This window comes from Dermacentor silvarum, unplaced genomic scaffold (assembly GCF_013339745.2).
Source record: "Dermacentor silvarum isolate Dsil-2018 unplaced genomic scaffold, BIME_Dsil_1.4 Seq131, whole genome shotgun sequence".
NCBI classification, from domain to species: Eukaryota; Metazoa; Arthropoda; class Arachnida; order Ixodida; family Ixodidae; genus Dermacentor; species Dermacentor silvarum.
Genome location: NW_023605700.1, coordinates 17,994 through 40,001, shown reverse-complemented (window position 1 = coordinate 40,001; position 22,008 = coordinate 17,994). Strand labels below are relative to the sequence as shown.

General features: G+C 46.4%; 1 protein-coding gene across 1 annotated transcript in view; it reads left to right on the top strand.

Annotated features, from left to right (window-relative positions):
• Nucleotides 1-388: 388 nt before the first annotated feature.
• The window catches only part of LOC119434567 (probable cationic amino acid transporter), a gene marked incomplete at both ends in the record, with an annotated part of 37,754 nt that continues 16,134 nt past the window's right edge, over nucleotides 389-22,008 (top strand). The window contains one exon of the mRNA XM_037701710.1: nucleotides 389-542. Within this exon, the coding sequence (XP_037557638.1) occupies nucleotides 389-542 (154 nt within the window). The remainder of the gene's footprint in view (nucleotides 543-22,008) is intronic.

The window sequence follows — 22,008 nt, the reverse complement described above, 5'->3', positions numbered from 1 at the left end:
ATAGCATATTGCATATGCTTTGTTATAGCTCAAAGTTTGCACCAAGAAAAAAAAAAAGGGGGGGGGGGACGCTTGGGTCTTTGTTTGCCTTCTTTGTTAGCTATCGGCAGGCACTGAAACAAACTAACAACGTGACCTTGCTGCGAAACCGGCGAATAAAAAGAAAGATCGCCAACAGAATTTGCTTTTAAAGCAGTTAGAATAAATAGATAGGGCGATCGTATGTGGTACCGCCGAACACTGGGTTAATGTGGTCATTTGAATCGAGTCTCCGGGAACATTTTCAAGCTGCAAAATAGCCTTATATATAGGCTCCCTCCCGCGTGCATTGTTTATGTCTTGTACGCTCAGTGCCAACGTACACGCACCTGTTCTCGTCCTTGCGCAGCGATGCCTGACGACGCTGGACCTGACCTCACTGGGCGTGGGCAGCTGTGTTGGCACCGGTATGTATCTGGTGGCCGGCATGGTGGCGAGAAACTTCGCCGGCCCAGGGGTCATCTTCTCCTTCATCATCGCCGCTATCGCATCGCTCTTCTCGGGTGAGTCGCGCTCACTGAGAGCGTATGACCAGAACTCTTTACCTAAGGGGCTTCTCGTCAGGCCCCACTGCAAAGCATCACTGCACACCGGCCTAGCTGGAATTGATTCATCGGGAAATTCTGCGCTGTACAAATGGGAACAAATAAAGATACACAAGGACGAGCGCTTTCTAACAAGTGGCTTTATTTTTTTCGGAAACATCAGACTCAAATACCATACAAACCTGCGCTGTGTGCACCCTTAATTGATTGAATCCTGATATGTATTGCGCAGATCTGTAAGGGACTTGAGTCTAATGTCTGCGAAAAAATAAGGCCACTTGTTAGAAAGCACTCATTCTTCTCTATCTTTATTTGTTCCCGTTCGCTTAGCGCACGATTTCACGGTGACTCGGTTTAGGGAAAACACTGGAAAGCGCCGTACCGCGAGGACTTTTCAAATTGGATTTTTTTATAAGAGCGGATAGGAGAAATTGATTTCTCGCGTTGCCACGCTGCCAGCAGGCGACCTACACAAACACTATCTAACTTTGCCTCGACATTTTTTTTCCCTGCCATCTCCCTTGCCGTAGCCGAAGGATCCATCATGTTTACATCCGCGAGCCCCACTTCCATTTATTATTATCTTTTTTTTATTCTGTTAATCTTTATGCTGTGCTGCGCACACCCAGTGGCGGTATTGCGCGTTCTGCATTGGACGATTTACCGAGGTCACGTGTACAAATAGGTTAAAAGGGCGTGGCACGTAAATAGGTGCAGTTGCAAGCAGTGCGCCCCACGTAGGGGCATTCGTGCGCGTGACCTTGAATCTCCGGCTTGAAAAGCGCGGCTCCCTTGACGCACAAGCGTGCGCGGGGTTCTGTTGAACATTTCAGCTGTTGTCGCGCATTGCAGTCGCTTGATATTTCGCAGGCACGATTGCCACAGCGTGATCTTACCACTACGCTTTTCTGTCTTCAACTGCCCAAACCTGGTGAGAGAGGCCTTTTAACTAAGCAAATGGGACGAGCGAGAGCGAGAGAGAGAAAGAAGATAGAACAGAGGGAGTTTAACGAATTTCGTACCCGATTGGCTACCCTACCCTTAGGGAAGGGGCAAAAATCCAAGATAGATAAAAAATCACATCATCTCACCCTACGGGCAACCATGGTTGGATGCGAAAGCATCGTGTGGGGTGCGCATCGAGTTTCGTTTCACTTGGCAACACAACCCAATGAAAGTTAGAGTGAGAGAATGTATTGAGAACAGAGGAGACGTTTGCACGAGGTTGTTGCACTTTATTTAGAGATTGTACGTGATTCCTAGCGTCGGTGCGCGCGATATCTTGAAGACGATCCCGAAGTTCGGGGTGCGCTTGCCGACGCTGACGTTTACGTTCGGCTTCCCGAGCCTTCCTCTGCTCCTCGGCGGTGGCGCTGCCGCTGCAACTTGCGCCGACGTTGACGTTGTTCATGGTGTTTCCCACATCGCTGCACACAGAGAGAATGACGGAAGCACAGCGAACGAGCGCTTTATACTGCGCCGCGACACTCGCGCCGCCTAGCGGTGTACCCTTAGAGAGAGAGTGAGAGAGAGAGAGTTAAATGCAATGATTTGCTGCGCCGCACCTGTGGCGGAGAGGGGGGGGAGGGTAGGAGGAGAGCGCACACCTGCGTACGAGAGGAGAATGAGAGAGAGTTGCGCATGCGCAGTATGGGTGCGGACGCCGCAGAACGGACACTGCCCCGAGCATAAGATGCTCGCGCATCTAAAAAGAAGCAATAGTCACTCAGTGTACACAGTCTCTCTGACGATCGTAGAGTCCAGTCGCCTACAAGAGGCGCAATAACGCTTTAGTGGCCTTGTACGTATACCATGCAGTACTTGTCTAGGTCCTGGGTTCTTTTCTTGGGTCTTTCATGTAAACGGCCAATGATATAGCAGGTAGGAAATTCCGTTAACCGTCGAATGAAGGGCAGTGGCGCAGAATGTGTTCTGTGGTTTCGATACCTCCTCACGATGCACGAGCGGCGCTGTTGGCCATTCCAATGACGATATGAACAGGTGTTTGTAAATCCGACGTTAAAGCCCAGGCGACATAGTAGGAGTTGTTTCGAGATGAGAAATTGTGGCTGACATGCGAAATCGCAAGTCATTTTAGATATAATACAAGTGCGTGAAAGATGAAACCTGATGTTTGCTTGTTGCAGAAGTGCGGCGCCACGAGCAAGTGAGAAAAGTGGCCGCGCGCAGTGTATTTGTTTGTCGCGAAAAGACTTCATGAAAGGAGCGTAGAATTAAGAGACGGTGCTGCGCATACCGTGTCAGCGGAAGGTACGCTGTTGTTCTTGCTTTCATTTAGTATTTTTAGATTTTACGGCGAAGCGTTATTTGCCTCTTATCGAGCACTTCGCGGTATGTAGGCAGGTGCAGGTATTTAGCTTACACCAACTGGGGCATCTACAATGAACAGATGTGCTTTTTGGCGGGATTCGAAACGAAGGGAGTAGGGGGGGGGGTTCTGAAGCGTAATAGCCCGATGCTCTAACCACCGTTATCGCCACACACACACACACACACGTCACGTCATGCGCGGACACGCAGCGCGATCTGTCGACGCATATGCGCAACTTCAAACGGGGCCCAATATCCAGGTATACACGCAAAATGTTTCGCATAACACGGATTCCCACAGTGCGTGGATTCTGCATAATCTTGTTTTTCTTTCTGGACAGCCACTTGAAGCCAACAGACAATGAAGCCATGGCATCAGTATCTATTAACTTTAAATGGTTCTTACTATACATATCGACCCCTTTCTGGAGACCCTGATTATTTTCTTGACTGGTTAACATCCCTGCCTTCCTTTAATCGCTATCTCTATATTTCTCAAGTTCCCGCTGTATTTCAGTGCGTACTCGCATTCACTGCATCCGAGCAAGGTATCGTTAGGCGGGGTTGATTTGTGACGTAGCACAGCGCTGCCTAACCCCGGACACACCCGAAAAACTCTCGTCACCTCTTTGCAGCATGCGACTATGGTTTGATTGGGGCGCCGCAAGAATGTTTTTAAACCCCTCTGATTGAACATGGCATCTGAATCTGCAAGTGCATTACCGTTGCCGTCCACGTCTCCTGCGCCGTGTCAACGCGGTAACTAACACGGTAATGAACAATAGAGTACTTCAGCGCAGCGTTGCCGTTCTGGTGTTACCAATGCAACTGCTAACTGCGCTTGCGCAATGGGTATCGGTAACAAAAGAACGGTCACAGTATACATGCCAAAATATTGTCATGCTGTGCTTGAAATGTCACGGACGAGACCGAGTATGTAATGATGCAGCTTTGCTTGTATACCTCAAGTTCTTTACAGTCAATCTAGATAGTCAGAAAAAAAAATGTTCGTTTAGCCGTGCCCAATAAAACCGTCCAGAGGTTGATATAGCGTACTCGCCCGTCGTCGCACGGCTGCGGTTATCAAAAACTGATGTGAGTGACTGGCCTGCGCTGTTGCGTGATGGCTCGCGTGGACTCAAATCGCCACAGAAATTTGTTTTCTAGATTCGACCAAGAGTAGCCGAGTCGGCCATGCAGAAAATGAAATAAACAGTGCGGCCAACGCCCGGTGGCTGAAAAAGAAAAAAGAAAGAAAAAAGACTCGCAGCTTTTGCTTTATCGTGCATTTGGACGCTCTAGTAATAGCAGCGCGAAGGCAGCAAAAAAGAAAAAAAAGACCAAAAATTAGAAACGCGGAAGTTACTAGAGGTGAATTTCGGCAGCAGATTCAATAAACGGAAAACAGAAAGATTAAAGAAATGCGCCGAAAGTAGGTGGCCACGCGGACTTATGAAATTGCTAAAAGGGAAGGACGCGTTGTAGGTGTAGGCAACAGGAAGCAGAACGACACGAATGAATTGAAAGAAAAGGAAAAGTGTAAAAGCTAGAACGGAGGGAAAGGGGCGTCGAAATGAGTTTTGGGTTGTTGTTGGTGGTGGTGGTGGCGGTAGTGGTGTAGTAAGAACAGTAATAGAGCGCCCGTTCCGCGCTACGCGCACGAGGACTAAAGCTTCCGTGAGGGGCACTACGGTCACGTACACACTATACACGTCCGTTTGCTACCGGCAGGAGGCATAGGCGACGCGCGCGCGGGCTTGGATGGACCACAGACGCGAGCGGGCTATTGCGTATAGAAAGAACACAGAGATAGAAAAAAAAAGAAACAATAAGGGAGAAAGAAGGAAGGTAAAAAGAAAGAAGGAGAGGAAAAAAAGACAAAAGAAAAAAAGTTGTAAACTAACGCGAACGACTAGCACCAGAAATTGGAGGAGAAACAAAAGAGGAGGCGAAAAAGCATACCGCGGTAGCGACCGGTACATAGGAGTTCCCGACAGCTCCACCCTAAACTGCCGCCGTCTAGTCCGCTGCATTTTTCTTACATCATTTTATATTTCGTTATTGATATCAAACATCTCCACCCACTCTACCCCCACGCAAACGCACGTACGCATAAGAACACGCACCAAACAAAGGCAACTTTCTTTCTTTCTTTCGTGCATTCTTAACAAGGCCGAGCCTCTCCCAGCTGACTCCCGCTCTATACCAATGGCGGGCTGGCTGTCTGCTGGCTCTCGCGTCTATATATATATATATATATATATATATATATATATATATATATATATATTAGACGGGGGAGCGGCGATCCTTCCGAGAACGTGCTTCCGACCGTATACTTTATTGTTGTGGCTATCAGCCCGTTGCTTTCCGCTCAATTTCGCCATGTGTCCTTTGTTTGTTTACTTCCTTTATTTCTTCGTTGTTTCCTGCCTTCTTTCTTTGATACTTTTTTTTCAATTCTAGGTTCTTCCTTCTTTTGTTTACTAATTGATTCATCTCTACGTTCACTGTTTTCCACCTTTCTCTCTTCGTTCTCTCCCACCTTCATTTCTTGCCTTCTCGCTCACTCCTTCCTTCGCTCTTTCGTTCCTTCATTCATTCTTTTGTTCATTCACTCATTCATTTCGTTCATTCGCTATTTTCGCTTCTTTCCTATTTTCCTTCTTTTTCGTCCTTACTTTTATCTATTTTCGCTCGTTCGCGATTTCGTTCAGTACCTATGTCTGTTTTCCTTTTTAATGCGTCAGTATGTATGTATGTATGTATGTATGTATGTATGTATGTATGTATGTATGTATGTATGTATGTATGTATGTATGTATGTATGTATGTAGTATGTATGTATGTATGTGTGTGTGTGTGTGTATCTATGTTTCTAGTACACTAGGTAGGTGCCCCTCTCAGTGAACGTCTCGCCAACTTGGGTCACTGAGTATCCGCCACTGAGAGTGCGGCAAGCGAGGCAACAATTGTAATCTTTTTTTCGCACGCACCGGCGCGCCGCGCATTTCGGAGGCCACGCGCAGGCTTCGCGGTGGCGGCGCTAGATGGCACCACGTGTTCTTAGGGAAGTGCGAAAGGGGAGTCCCCACTGCAGCACATGCCTTGTACATATACCTCGTTTCAACGGTGGCAACACGTTGTGTCGCTATACAGATGCAATGCTAACGCATTAACGCGTCGACAGTCAGCGTGAGATTGGTTATGTCGCAATATTTTTTTTTCATATTTCTGCTCGCCACCCTATTCTATTTCACCTTAATTGGTATCTTCTTTGTTTCCATCGCTCTTTTTATTTTTTTTTCTGTGGAATATAACCCCTTTGTCTTTTATTCGTTCAGTTTCATTTCATTTATTTCAATCATATCTTCAGTCTAGATGTTATAGCGGTGTATACGTGACGTACGCTAACCTGCAGTTTATTTATTTTTTGTTCACTCGTTCTAGCATGATTAGGGTCAATAACGGCCGGGCGAATCATCGAATTAGTTCGAAATTCCATTGCAATATTGTTCAGTTCTGTATCGCTTACGGCTTCCCATAACTTGAAACATTCCTAAAGCTTGCCCCATAACCCACGCTTCTTTTCGTCGAGGTTGTGCGGTTTAGAGAGTGGGGGGGGGGAAGAGAGAAGGTGGGTTCAGAAATTTACGCGAATGGCGTCTGCGCCACCAAACGTCTCCGGAGAGAACGCTATTCCCGGCTAATATTCTTATATGTGAAATTTTGCGCGAAAAGAGCCTTGCACTAGGCGTTGCTCAGCGTTTTCGAAATTTGAATCTATGCTGTTCTTTCCTCGCTCCACATTTTTTCAACGCTTAACTTTCAACTCAAACCTCTTTACATATTTTCTTTGTTCTGATGCATGTTCCTTTAATTCTTCAATTTTTTTTCCCTCTCGTGTATGTTTTACTGGTCGGCTTGCTCACGGGTCACGTCCATGCCTTTAGAATATGCTGTGCCACGCTTGTGCTGTCTTTTATTACCATTCCTCATTTTTTTACTGCTTTTTCCTGTTAAAACCGATGTGGTTTACCCTTTTTTTTCTGCTAATCTTGTTAATTTCCTTTTGCAACTGCTTGCTCTCCGAGTTAAAATCTTCTCATTCTTTCTTTCTTTCTTTTTTTCTGTTTTTGGGTCAGACGTTCTTCCGCGTTACCACGCCTCCTTCGATCGCTGTACGTGCATGGCCACCTTCCATATTAAATAATTTTTAGCACATTTTTCTCTGCTGTTGATCCAAGTCTTATTTTCTTTTCTTTTTTTTATTTAAGCGCTTCCAGTGGGCCGCAAAACATTGATTTATGTTTCTCTTAAGCATGATGCAAAAGAAGAGCGGCTGAGGAATAACCTAATTAATTTTCCGCCTTTTCCTCGTTTGGCTCGATCGCGCCTTAAATTGTTTTATGAACTTTCAGACCAGGGCGTCGATAGCCTCAATCTAATTTATCAGCCTCTCTTATCGCCAGTCACGCGCGCGCTTCACAATTAACGAACATTGCGTTGAAGTTTGTCCCTTTCTTTCTTTATCTCGTACAAAACGTGCTCTGCGGTCAACGTCTGCATATGCACGCATTAGACTGTCTTCATTTATTTATGTTTTGTAATTGTCCTCAATTTGTTGATTTTACGTATTCGTCGTGACATTGCTATACTTTACGTCCTGTCGGATATCCACCTCTGTGGGCTGTTACTGTCTTCGGCGAATTCGTTCCACTTTTTCTCATTTGCATAAATTTGAGTACGTGAACCGCAAGTCGGGGCCTAGCGTTTGGAACGGAAGCGGCGCCTAAACACTTTTCCTTCACGAATATCTAATTGTAATGGCTACTAAAAGTTATGTAGACGTAAAAGAAAACACATACACGCATAGAAACACGGTTCTACATGCCAGACCTGACAGACTGTAATGCGACAGCATTATCAAGATCGGTGTACCCACAACTTTGATTACACTGCTTCCGGAATCGGCCCGCTTTATATGACATCGACATGACATTCTTTTAATAGCACGTCGCGACTCGCAGCGCGATTTGCTTGTTCTACTACCGTACTCCTTTCTTTTTTTTTCTTTTTTTCTTAAATATCAGTCCTTGTGGACTGTCATATATGGACTGTCATCGTGTTCCTCCTTTCGTTCGCTTATTCTAATTTTCAATCGCTATGTTTTCGTATTTCCTGACGAGTAGGCAGGCCTTGTGCCCCTTGTGGTGGCAGTTGCTTGCCCGCTTCTAGGCTGTTCTGTCTTCCCAATGTATGTAAGTTTTCAAGCATAATAAACAAATCAAATGTTTGTTATTATTGTGCCCTGGAACAGGGGCTACAGAGCGTTCGTACAGTTGCACTTAAAAAGTAATACGCAAGACAAAATGTGCACAGAAGACAAATGTTCTGCACAGAACAATGCGAGATAGAGAAACAAATAGGGAAACTGAAAACGAGTAGGCGGACGTAAAAGGAAGCTAATCATACGACATGGTTATCTACATGTAGTCAAAATACAGGAAATGAACTCTGAAATATGTCAACAGAGACTGAATACTTATTACATGTTTTTGCAGTCGAGTCATAGGACAGTCTGCTGCGCGTTTAATGTAACAAGGCCATGATGATGATGATAATAATAATAATAATAATAATAATAATAATAATAATAATAATAATAATAATAATAATAAATTTACGCTGATAGTATACGAAGGTATGTATGTATGTATGTATGTATGTATGTATGTATGTATGTATGTATGTATGTATGTATGTATGTATGTATGTATGTATGTATGTATGTATGTATGCGTGTGTAGTTGACACAAACACTCGTATCGTCTGTTTAAAGACGCCTGTGTCATTTGCATTGCATTGAGCGTCGAGGGTTTTCTAAGTCCGCATTTAATTCAGCCAATCGACAACTCCGGTTTAGCAGTTAATAAATGAAAACCTAGAGAAAAAAAAAACCGTGTTTGTTTCGAAGACTGCATCGCGAAGAGAGAAAGTTTAATCGAAGCCCGCCGCACTTATTGCTTCGTTTTCCGCAGGCACGGGCCGCTTTTCGAGTTAATGCCTGAAGAGCCTCGCTTTGACGGCACTATATACTCTTCCTTGTGTAAACAGCGCGACTGAGATACCCCGCTCGCGGCAGGGCACGGCAGCGTGTGCAGAAGGAAAGGGGCTTTCAGCGAGAAGTGGTGGGTGTCCGTTGTTCGAAGCAGAATTCCTCAAAATTGAACGCGACGCGTTTTTTTTTTTTTTTTTTTCCCATCGTGTTCCATCGTTTTCACTGCACGTCCCCAGTCGCTCGTAAAATGTCCCTTTTGTTGTCGACGCACAAAACCTCCCGTCCCTTAATGAAACCGCGTCGCTCGCACCACGTTTCTCTCTCTCTCTCTCTCTCTCCGTCAAAGTGAGGAGGACGAGAAACGCAAAGTGTACTTATTGTCGCTTTTAGCGAAAGTGGCGAGGAAAGACCGAGAAAATAACAGTGTGTTTCCTTTTCTATTTTTTTTTTTTTTTTTTGCAGGAGAATGACCGGCAGGCTGCAAGGTTGCTGCGCGTTTAACTTGTCTCGTCCTTTATCTTTTTCTCGTCCTTAACTCGAGATGGGTTATAAAGCTCGCTTTGTCGTAGTGACTCGTGAGCCCGCAGAAGCGTCGCCGGTAAATTGCATGACTCGCCGTTGGTGGCTCAGTGCGTGGCTAGCTGTGGCGTTCTTCCTCCAAGCATGCGGTCGCGTAGGCCATAGAATATCCGGACGCAGCGGCCACATGTGGGTATAGTATATAGGAAAACGGATGCAACCCCGGATCACGAACAAACTTCGTTCGGTGTGGTTTTGTAAGGAGCGCGAGCTAGCTTGAAGTCACATAGAAAGAGAGAGAACACTTAATTAGCAGGAAAGGTGGGCAGGACATCGAGGCCCTCAGTGGGGGAGGGGGGGGGCTCGCTTGCGGCGCTCTGTAACGCGTCGCCGATGTCGTCGACCGCCAAGCACCTTTGGTCTTGGTGGCTGTAGTCAGCCACTCGGCAGTGGTTGCCGTCAGCCACTCGGCCGGAATGTGAAGCAATTCACCCATTGGCTCACTTACTACGCTCGCTCGCTCACTCACTCGATCGATCGATCGATCGAGTGAGTGATCAATCAATCAATCATTCAATCAAGTTATGCCATCTAGTGTCATACGACACGTAACCTCTAAATATCTATTCAGCGGTGGCACCGACCTTTGTGAGATTTGCTTCCCAGAGTCGATGGTATGGAGGCGAAGTTCTATTTTCAGCGCTTATTTAGAAAATCCTTTGCGCGTTTTGCAAACGTTCGTGCAGTACCACCTCGTCGTTTGCAACAACTACAGTGTTCCACGCCGATTATGAAACCGTTTATTGCCACTGCTCGTCTACGCGCTTTAGAGAGACCTACAATTAAGGCGACTCTATATTACGCAGCGATTTTCTCTCCGGTTTCGGGTAAACAGAAATGCGTTTATTGGCGTCACTGTGTGTGTTAAAGTGCTCTTCTATACTTCATACTCCGGATTGTTTGGGCTTGGATTGTCTGCAACGCGAGCCGTGAGTGATGATGGCGGACAAGATTTTGTCTTTCTTTTTTTTTTTTCGCTATATGGCTGACGACGCAACCTCACGACAACACGCCAACATCGAAGACGACAGCGATCGTTCGTTAGCGCATCGAAAAGGTCGGATGGACAAGCAGGGCAAACCCAGTTTCGACCTTCTATTGCTGACGCCGTAAAAGGAGGAACAAAACAAGACAACGACACTTAAGCCTTCTTGAACGATAAATAGAAGGAAAGATGCTCACCCTCCCGTTCTGTATCGGCTCGTTAACTTCAGCCGTCCAAAGCCTCCTCAGGTTGTTTGTAACCTTCGTCCGTGCCCTGACACACAGACTTCGATAACCTAACGACGATGCTACATAGCTTACCTGATGAGTCGAACCTAACCTGTTCGACTCATCAACGACGAACGACAACGAACGTGTCTACCTGAAATGAGCAACGTTCGAGTTGGATCTCTTCAAACACAGGCCGGTTAAAAGCGAGGACATCGCGGTAACTCCTCGCGGTCTCTCTATGGATGCTAGCCAACAACAGACCATACTTAAAATTCGTTTCTTTCAACTTTTGTTTCACTTTTCCGGGAGTAGCTTCGTGTACCCTTTAATATTTGAGCTCGCTTCATGCGAAGGCAAACCGGCCCAGCGCACGGAGTCTACGCGATTTAGAAAGCCGAGTTTTTTTATGAACAGGGCATTGCGCGCGTAATCGAAAAAAAGCTGCGTGCTTGTTTCGCGGGCCACCGAAGAGTCTGAGATCAGACTTCGAGAAACAGCGGTTTACGTTTTCCGGTTCATTCCCCATCATTCTGCTATAGGCCGATTCGCGTGAGACCCTCTTTCTTTTTTTTTTCTTGTTTATTGTTTTCTTTCCCCGCTGGCTGTTACTCGCGCTTCTTCTGAAAACGTTTGCCTAATGGTTCGGAAGACCGATTGAGCAGAGGAGTCGTGGCAGTGACGCGCTCAAGACAAACTGCGTGGGGCTCCTCTTCGATTGCTGAAAGAGGGAGAGTAAAGCGAAGAGAAAGGGCACAAGCGGGGAGATGGAACTAAAGATGGGTTTGGTTTGCTATCTTGCACAACAAGACAATTAAAGCAAGAAAACAAAGCAAGAAAAACAGTTCTAAAGAGAAATGAAAGGAAATAGGTAAGTATAGAAGCATGTAAATCGAGCACGCAAACGTCGTAAGCAGCGCACAAGGCGGCCACAGCCTATATCGCGCGGGCCCGCGGACGGGAGAAGGTGAACAAGTGCACTGTAGCATCCTTTAGTGCAGACTTCCAAAAGGTATAGACAAGATTTTTTGTTATTGATAGGAAAGATAGAGAGGTCGGCCTGAGCTAGTGCACTCTAGTCTGCTACTCAGCACTCGGGAAGAGGGAAGAGGAGTGAAAGTACTGGGATGGATGATGATGATAAGAGAAGTGGTTAGTGCTTAAGTCCATTAGACGGTGGCCCTACTAGAGCCGCTCGTCTAGCTTCGATCGTGTCCTGCAGAAACTTCAACAGAGCTTTAGTTGCCCGCATTGAAGTTGCAGTGTCAGGTCACTGACCGAGAATGGCGTCCTCCGACAGTCGTTGCCTGCTAACGCTGACTATAGAGAACTTTACAACGTCCTGGGGATGACTGGCTGCCGGAGCGCACTGTACCTTCAGGTATGCTTCAGGCACGCGCTCCACGCTGTTCGCGTTTCATTGCGATAGCAATTATATGGACACTCCGGGCGCATTTCTTGCCGTCGTCGTCGCCGTTGGCGTCGTCGTGATGTTCTGTATAAAGTCCAAGCACAATGACATCATCGCCGCGCGCCGTATGCTATTTGTGCGAGTAAAATTTTGCGAAAGGTCAGCCGACGATCGGGGCTCAATCTCACGCGCCCAAGGGAGAAACGCGGGGAGGAAGCGCGCCGTATTCCGTCGTGCGCGAGGCACAGGGAGGAGGGGAGGGAAGGGGGGACGTTCTACTATGGTGGCTGCTTCGTACGGCGCGGCTGCGCGGGCGCCGTATCGAGGCTGTTCCACATATGCCGCGACTGAATCGAAAAAGAAATGGTGCTGTCGTACGCGTCGCCACGCGATTTTTTGAGGGCTCGATTCACATGATTGCGATTTCAACAATGTGACTGATGCGATGCCCAGGGTTTCTTGCTGCCAGGTTTTGTCGCACATGCCGCATAATTCCTCTAATGTAGTGAAAAAAGACGTGCGCGTTATAAGATAATTGGACTCTCTTTATTAGGACCAAATAATACGTGTGTTTTGTCACTTACAAACGTTTTGAACTTTAAATTTGTTTTGGAGCGCGCAGCGGCGGTTCCTATATGCATGACGTACGTAAACAGCTGTTCGCAGCTGGTTTTTCAGCGCTGTGTGTTGTCTCATGTGCCTTCTGTAAGTCGCTCTGCCTGCATTGCAACAAATTGCAAGATGTCCTATCATACAGCTCCCCTCACCGCATATGCATTGCTCGGAATTCGGCAGCAGCGACGTCGTCATGTCGGCGCAACGAGATCCTCGCGCTGCCCGTGCTTAGCGTCAGATTCTGGAGAATGGAGTATTCGAAAACAAATTGACTCTGCTTATTCAAGCCACGAAGTTAAATATGCTATCGTAGAAAATTAATTACGATAGCCTGCACGCTTAGCATGTCAAATTTAATAAGCAAGTGAGGTAAGACAACCTTTCAAGATGCATCGGGAAAGGTATAAGCGTGGGGAAAACCGACAGGAAAAGAATGCATCTAAATGGTCGCGCGTTCATCGCAACGTTGACACTTCGGGTACTTTGCTGCCTTGTCATTTGCCCTTTCAGAGGTTGCAATTATTTAAACTGCTCCGTACGCGTGATTTTGGTATGCTACTCAACAAATGAAAATTGTGACGACCCCTAAAGGCCGTGTCGTCTCGTGGGGATCCAACACCTCGTAGTATTTGGAACTCGCATAGGTGTGTCTACAGCCTACGAAGCAAAGGTGAAAATGCACTTCGTTTGCTACGTAGCACGTCAACGAACGCATAGAAATGGGAGAATAGAATCTGCGGCACAAGTTTTTTATTCTCCCTTCGTGTACGTACCGGATTCAGCAATCCACCTCCGCGCGCATCGCACTTGTTGAGAGAGACGCCATTTTACAAAACAGACCACGAAATAGCTCTCGGCTCGATTTCGAGGAAAATCGCAGCGAGAGCTGCGACGTTGCGACGCTGCGACCAACCGGTTGGTCGCAGCCGAAAATCGCAGAGTCGGCACTGCGACGCATGCGATTTCCGTCGCATGCGACGGAAATCGCACTTTTGGTGCGACGAAAATCGCATTTTGTGAAACAGCCTTCATGAAAGCGATCTGCGATGTGGACAAAGTGCGCCCAGTGCTGGTAGCTTCGCATGCGCTGTGCTTTCGACGTTTAATTCGCGTTGAAGCGAGAGGCAGCACGAAGGTCAATTTGCTCATTGCTGCTGCCGCGCTTCCTCACTCCGGCGTTCTGACAGCGTGATTCCGTGGTCATCGAGCAAGATGTGTTGATGTCTGCCTGTGCCCGCGTGACACCGTGCTTGTTAATTTAGTTAGTAAGCGAATGTTTACAAGTTTATACAGTCGATAAAACTACTGCCCTTACTTCGTAGAGCTGTCTACTAATTTGCTATCGCAATCGATGCTTTGCCTTTGGGGCTAAACTGTGACATTTATTTGACGCCGATGGTACATTGTAGATCACACTTGGCCTGTGGGGTTAACTAGCCGATTTCCCCCCGACGCCATATATTGTGAAAAAATATGCATGCACCGATGATTGAGTGACATCACGCATAGTCGTACGGCATGATCGGTCCATCCAGCCAGCAACCGCGAGGCAGCTACTGCGGACGCGTGCCCAGTCCGCAACAGGTCATTCGACCACTCCATATGGAAAGTGTGATTAACATTGTAAGTGTATGGAGCTTTCAACCACTATGGCATTTCCTCCACATGATGATCGCCCGCTGAGGGAACAGACTAGGCTAGAACACCGTCCCCACCGACCATCGGCTCAGAAGGTACTTTTGCGCATTCTGACAACGTCTGGTTTGTGCGGGCATCTTTGACTCTCTACTACTGTCCGTGCACGTCTCTATAACCCCCCTCTCCAGCTCTCCCTTCTTTCTATTCCTCCTTCTCCCTTCCCCCAGCGTAGGGTAGCCAACCGGACTCCTGATTGGTTAACATCTCTGCCTTCCTTATATCCCTCCCTCTCTTCCTCCCTCTCCTTTCATTTCTTTTTTTCTTGTTTCGCGTGGTGAGCTCCCACGTTCCCTCTGTTTAAAGAACTGCTACAGGATATTTTATTCTGACGTGTTTCGTAGTTCCCGAGCAAGGAAGCCACATCCGTGAACATTTTTTCATTTTTTTTTTCAGATATGCACGCATGCACATTTGTTTTTTCTATCGAGAGGAACTGCTTTGCTCATCTAACCCTTGATCTCGACTAACACTCTCTCCCTCCATTTCCTCCCTTGTGCTTCCCGTAAACCAGCACCACAAAATTAACAGCGGCGCGCGCGCGTCAAAAGTGGCATTTCCCTCCGGGCCGTTCGACCGAAAACTTGCCTCGCATTCGGAAAGCCGAATACGCGCGACGCGCGTTCACGCGCGCGCAGTAATGACGCCTTGCGTGGCACGCGTTCGACTAACGAAATGAATAAGTCGCAGCACTGCGCGGCATTCGTTTCTACAACAATGAAGCAAACAAACAACAAACAAACCTAACTACAGAGTAACGGTAAAACGCTCCCACCAGAGTGCATGACCACGGCAAAAAAACGAGTCGCGCCCTATAAGGACCGGCGAATGAATCATCTCTCCGGCCCGAAATGCTCCGCTCGCGTCTGTATCGCGGCCGGAGCGACGTCGTTGCCTGTTGGGCAATAAATATGCAAAGCTCCGAGCTCGCGTCTCGACGGGCCACGCGGCCTCAAAACTCTGAATGTTGAAGTGCGCGCCGCGCCTCCAGCCACCGCGTTTCAAACGAGCGCCCCGAGGAAAATTGTGTGCGCCCGGATCAGATAGCTGCACTTCCCTTTCCCCTTTCTCTCCCTTAGCGTGCCTGTAGACTGGGCCGGTCGGAAAATATATTCACGAGCGTCGAAATGGGAGAAGCTGGGCCTCGCTCTTCCGTGCGTTTCTTTCGTTCGTCTCCGTTCGTTTCACTGCACCTCCCGCGCGTCGCGTTTTGCGCGGCGGCAGTCGAAAGAAGTGTCTGCCGAGAGCTTCTGACTATCTCATTCTCTATGTATTCTTTCTGCATATTTTGCAAGTGTACAGAGGCTTGTTTCAACGTATCGATAGCACGTGCACCATAAAGTACCGTGATGTCGAATCAAGACCATGATGTCGAACTCAAACCAGAAGTGAATCTCTGTTCTCTTCTTCTTCTTCTGTTCATTTTATTATTATTATTATTGGGAGAGGGGGGGGGACTGGAATTGTCTACAAAGACCAAATTTGGCGCTGAGCCGTGCTCCCTCAAGGGCTGCAGAAGATAGCGCCAACCTTTCACTTTCCCTCAAGAACCACTTATCATCTACAAAGACCAAAGTGTTCTCCGCCGTGTGCTGGATCTGAATCCTGAAAGTAGTTAAAAGAAAGAAAGAAGTCACTACAATAAATCACTGAGAAGGACTGACCATCTGGCTGTATAGTTGGTGTCTAGTAGGTGTCGACAAAAAGGCGACAAAAAAAAGGCAGGCAGATACGATTGCAACGGCCAACGATTCACGTATAAAGCATCGACGTTGGGCTAGTTCATGTTGCATTTGGTCGGGGAAACAGCGTGTCAGACGAGGACAATGAAAGAACAACACAGTGCATGTGTTGTTGTTCTTTCATTGTCCTCGTCTTACGCGCTGTTTCCCCGCCCAGGCTTACGTATTTTCTAAGCAAAAAAAAAAAAGTTTTGCGTTTCAGAGACAGAGTCGCTGACTACGCGGTACTGATAGTGAAATGTCCACGAAAAACCTTAATCACATCGGGATTTTGGAATCTGTGGCGTTAAAGCTCAGAATTTAAAAAAATGCTTTCGAAGGCGCGTAGACATACAACAAGGAAATACAGAACCAGATGGGGCAAACACCGCATATCGGACTGTCAACGCTGTCGTGTTGTTTTCGTGAGCTTATTCAACAGGTCGTCAAGGCGGGCTTTTCCTCTCAAGCCATCCCAGTTCTGTTTGAAACATGAACTGAAATAAAGTTCGATTGAAAGTTTGGTTGAATCACGTATATTGGCTTGATGCGCTGCCCAGGCGGCGCTGCGGGAACGGCGGTCAACAGCGCCCTCTATGCCGCCTTTATTGGTCTAGAGTAGTACGAAGGGTGAGGCCCAGCTGATGAGTGCAGGTTGCAACTTATAATGTGACATCATCATCATCATCAGCCTATATTTATGTCTACTGCAGGACGAAGGCCTCTCCCTGAGGTCTCCAATTACCCCTGTCTTGCGCTAGCGTATTCCAATTTGCGCCTGCAAATTTCCTAACTTCATCATCCCACCTGGTTTTCTGCCGTCCTCGACTGCACTTTCCCTTCTCTTGGTATCCATTCTGTAACCCTAATGGTCCACCGGTTATCCATCCAACGCATTACATCGCCTGCCCAGCTCCATTTCTTCCACTTAATGTCAACTAGAATGTCGGCTACCCCCGTTTGTTCTCTGATCCACACCGCTCTCTTCCTGTCTCTTAACGTTACTCCTAAGATTTTTCGTTCCATCGCTCGTTGTGCGGTCCTTAACTTGTTCTCGAGCTTCTTTGTTTACCTCCAAGTTTCTGCCCCATACGCTAGCACCGGTATAATGCAATGATTGTACACTTTTCTTTTCAACGACAGTGGTAAGCTCCCAGTCAGGATTTGCCAATGCCTGCCGTATGCACTCCAACCCAATTTTATTCTTCTGTAAATTTCTTTCTCATGATCAGGGTCCCCTGTGAGTAATTGACCTAGATAAACGTACTCCTTTACAGACTCTAGAGGGTAACTGGCGATCCTGAATTCTTGTTCCCTAGCCAGGCTATTGAACATTATCTTTCTCTTCTTATTATTCATCTTCAACCCAATTCTTACACTTTCTCGAATAAGGTCTTCAATCATTTGCTGTAATTCGTCTCCATTGTTGCTGAATAGGACAATGTCATCTGCAAACCGACGGTTGCTGAGATATTCGCCCTTGATCCTCCCTCCTAAGCCTTCCCAGTCTAAGAGCTTGAATACTTCTTCTAAGCATGCAGTTAATAGCATTGGAGAGATTATGTCTCCTTGCCTGACCCCTTTCTTGATAGATAATTTTCTACTTTTCTTGTAGAGAACCAAGGTAGCTCTGGAATCCTTGTAGATATTTGCCGAGATATTCACGGATGCCTCCTGTACTCCTTGATTACGCAATGCCTCTATGACTGCTGGTATCTCTACTGAATCAAATGCCTTTTCATAATATATGAAAGCCATATAGAGAGGTTGATTGTACTCTGCAGATTTCTCGATTACCTGATTGATGACATGGATATGATCCATCGTAGAGTATCCCTTCCTGAAGCCAGCCTGTTCTCTTGGTTGGCTGAAGTCAAGTGTTGCCCTGATTCTATTGGAAATTATCTTGGTGAATATTTTATACAATACTGAAAGCAACCTAATGGGTCTGTAATTCTTCAATTCTTTAACGTCTCTCTTCTTATGAATAAGTATAATGTTGGCGTTCTTCCAGCTCTCTGGTACACTTAAAGTTGTGAGGCATTGCGTATAAAGGGCCGCAGGCTTTTCAAGCATGATATCCCCTTCATCTTTGATTAAATTGACTGTTATTCCATCTTCTCCAGCAGCTTTTCCCCTGGTCATGTCTTTCAAGGCCCTTCTAACTTCATCGCTAGTTATAGAAGGAGCCTCTGTATCCGGTTCATCACTATTTCTAATGAAACTAGCTTGGCTGCTTTGGGCACTGTACAGGTCAGTATATAATTCTTCTGCTGCTTTTACTATGTCATCGAAATTGCTGATGATATTACCATGCTTATCTTTCAGTGCATACATCTTGCCTTGTCCTATGCCAAGCTTTCTTCTTACTGATTTCGTGCTGCGTCCATATTTTACGGCTTCCTCAATCTTTCCCACGTTATAATTTCGAATATCCCTTACTTTCTTGGTGATCAGTTTTGACAGTTCAGCGAATTCTATCTGATGTCTTGAGTTGGACACTTTCATGTTTTGTCGTTTCTTTATAAGGTCCTTTGTTTCTTCGTAGAGCTTACCCATTGGTTGCCTTGGTGCCTTACCTCCCACTTCAATTGCTGCTTCTGAGATCAGCCTAGTTACGGTTTCATTGATTACCTCTATGTTATCTTCATCTTCCTGTTCTAAAGCTGCATATTTGTTTGCGAGCACCAACCTGAATTTGTCTGCTTTTACCCGTACTGCGTCTAGGTTGGCCTGTTTCCTCTTGACTAATTTCACTCTTTCTCTCTTCAAATTGAGAGAAATCTTAGACCTCACTAACCTATGGTCACTGCACTTTACCTTACCTAACACTTCTACATTCTGCACTATGCTTGGATTGGCAGAGAGTATGAAATCTATTTCATTCCTTGTTTCTCCATTAGGGCTTTTCCAGGTCCACTTCCTGTTGCTGCGCTTCCTGAAGAAGGTATTCATTATTCGTAGCCTAATCCTTTCCGCGAATTCTACCAACATCTCTCCTCTTGCATTCCTAGAATCGATGCCGTAGTTGCCAATTGCTTGCTCATCAATCTGCTTTTTCCCCACTTTTGCATTGAAGTCGCCCATGACTACAGTATACTGAGTTTGCACCTTTCTCATTGCTAATTCAACATCTTCATAAAACTGTTCGATTTCTTCATCATCGTGACTGGAGGTTGGGACGTACGCTTGTACTACCTTCATTTTGTACCTCCTATTCAGCTTCATTACGACGACTGCTACCCTGTCATTAATGCTGTAGAATGTGACAACGGATGTTTAAATGCCATTATTTGTCTACATTTTCCTAACTTCATGCTGTAACTGGCTGTCTGTGCTGCGTCAGTCGATTTTGTTTCGCTTATTCTCCCAGCAACGTGTTCGGCAGCAGTTTCTATAACCCTCTATGAGCATTCGCTTAAACATCTGTGCCGCTACACCATCAAAAGTTCTTTTATATCCTGTAAATTCCAGTGCGTGGCAGTTTTTAAATAGAAATGAATGCCGCCGCGAGCGGTTTAAGAGACTCGACCGCATTCTCCCTCAAGCTTTTTGCATGGCTAAGCAATTTTTCGAAATTCTGTTTCGTTAAATAAGAACAGAAGAAGAAGAAGAAGAAAGCTGGTATAAGCAAAACCAGGGACATGGAATAATAAGAAACATTCCATAGCAGAGCTTCGTAGAAAGACCTTATACATATCAGCAAAACGCTGCGCCCACGATTTGGCGAAATTTCAGGAAACCACGCAGGAAAAACATCTCGCCTGCCTTTGCCTCAGGGCCATGCGCGGTATATGCGTGTCGCAAAAAAAAATATATAAAATAAACGTTCTCAACTATTTTCCTCTTTTCTTTTCTTTCTTTTTTTTTTTTTAGTTGGAGAAGCTTCTGTATACGTTCTGTCATTCTCGTTACCGTGTCTCCGCGGTGCCCCCAAAAAAGGCAACGTCATCCGTCAAGATGCGTTGGCAGCGCGGTGCCTAAGGCGTGCTGCCGGTCCTCCATCAATGGCGGGGCGCCGAGCTTGGGTGGAGCGAAAGGCCGTCATCTGTCATTCGTTGCAATGCGATTCAAACGCATGCTCTCGCCGTATCGGGTGGGCAGAAAGCGGACGGAAGGCGAGCTGAAACTTTGATCGAAGGCCTCCCACCGAAGCGACGTCGTTGCTTACGCCGAGAAAAAAAAAAGGAGCCCTTTATTTACCTTTATATCTTGGCCTCGTTAAAAGCGTACGCTAGCTCCTTATTACGCTTGCTTCGTAATGCGATAGCATCGTAGCGATCGAAACGGGGCCGTCGACGTTCTTCCATTCGAGTAACCTAACGCGGGCCGATCTCGGAGGCTGGGTACATGCTGAAGGGTTTTGGTAGTTGCGATCCTGATCCTATAGCGCAGGATATATGTCCTCGCAAATGCTTTAAAAAGAGAGTAAAAGGAACGACTAAATATCTTTCAATTGATAAAGTGTTCTTGAAGAACTCTATTTTCATAGTTTTGGTGGCAATAGGTTGATTATTAGAAGAGAAAATGAAGGTGAGAATTATTTTTTTTTCGAATTTTCCGCGAGAAGCATGCACGGGGCCGAAACTTCAGTGTGACGTCACGGATAGGGAAAAAATATTTTCGCATTTGGGAGTTTGTGGCTCACTAACAATTCTCGAAACTTCCTAAATTCAGTCTTTTGCTCTTTTTTTTTCCTTAGAATACAGTGTAGTCCATTTTCATACGAATAAAAATTGAGCTATAGGCTCGAACAGACGTCGTCAAAAAGTTCTTGACGTCACAGCGAGGTGGTACGAAAACTTCAAAGCGACGTTATAATTATTTAAATTCTGAGGTTTTGCATGCCAAAACCAATATTATTACGCGGCATGCCATTGTGGGGGTCTCCGGCTTGATTTAAACCGCCTGGTGTTCTTTAAAGGTGCACCCAATGCACAGTACAGTCGGCTGTTTTTTTTTTTTTTCATTTTTTTCTTGCATTTCGCTTCCATCTAAATGCGACCGTCGCAGTCAGGGTTTGATTTGCACCCGTATCTCGTTTCGGCGTCTGTTGCTGTTTACCAAACGTCTTCTCGCTGTAACAGCACTTGTTCTTTTTTTAATTGTGTAAAGGTAATTTAATAAGATAGCTCAAATATTGTTTTCTTTATCTTCAGTGTCCCTATAATGCGACAGCATTATACGGATAAAGCTTTGGCCTTGACGGATGTAACGCAGTATGTTCTCGGGGGGCAGCTGGCGGGGAGAAAATGACGGAGTGGGTAAGGAGGAGCAGCGGAGTGGCGTGACGTAGAGAGGCACGTGACTTGGGGTGCGGCGGCGGCCATGTTGCCATTTCTCGGTTGCACGGCAGGTGCGCTGAATTGCGCAGTGCTCTCCACCATGTGACCGTGCGTCGAAGTGACGATAGCTGTTGGTGGCGATAATCACTAAGTAACTGTATAAAGTACTAGAGCAAGGACTAAAACTTGTGATCTTTTTTTTAGGGGCGAAGCTCCTTAGGGTGTGGGTCGTTCCCTCCTCTGTAGTAGTAGTAGTATGTAGCCACCTCTAGTTTATGAATTGCTCAATGGATGGCGTTGTGTGTCCGTAGCCACCTGTAGTTTTATGAAGTGTTCACTAGATGGCGTTCCGGTTCCACTTCCGGTTACGGTTCCACTTTCGGTTCCGGTTCCAGTTCCGGTTCCACTTTGCGCGCGTTCGGTGCGAACGCGGGCAAAACGCCGACAGCGTCGACAACAGTTCTGCGCGTTCCTGGTGCTGCTGCATGTCCAAGTTTATACAGCTGATAAAACT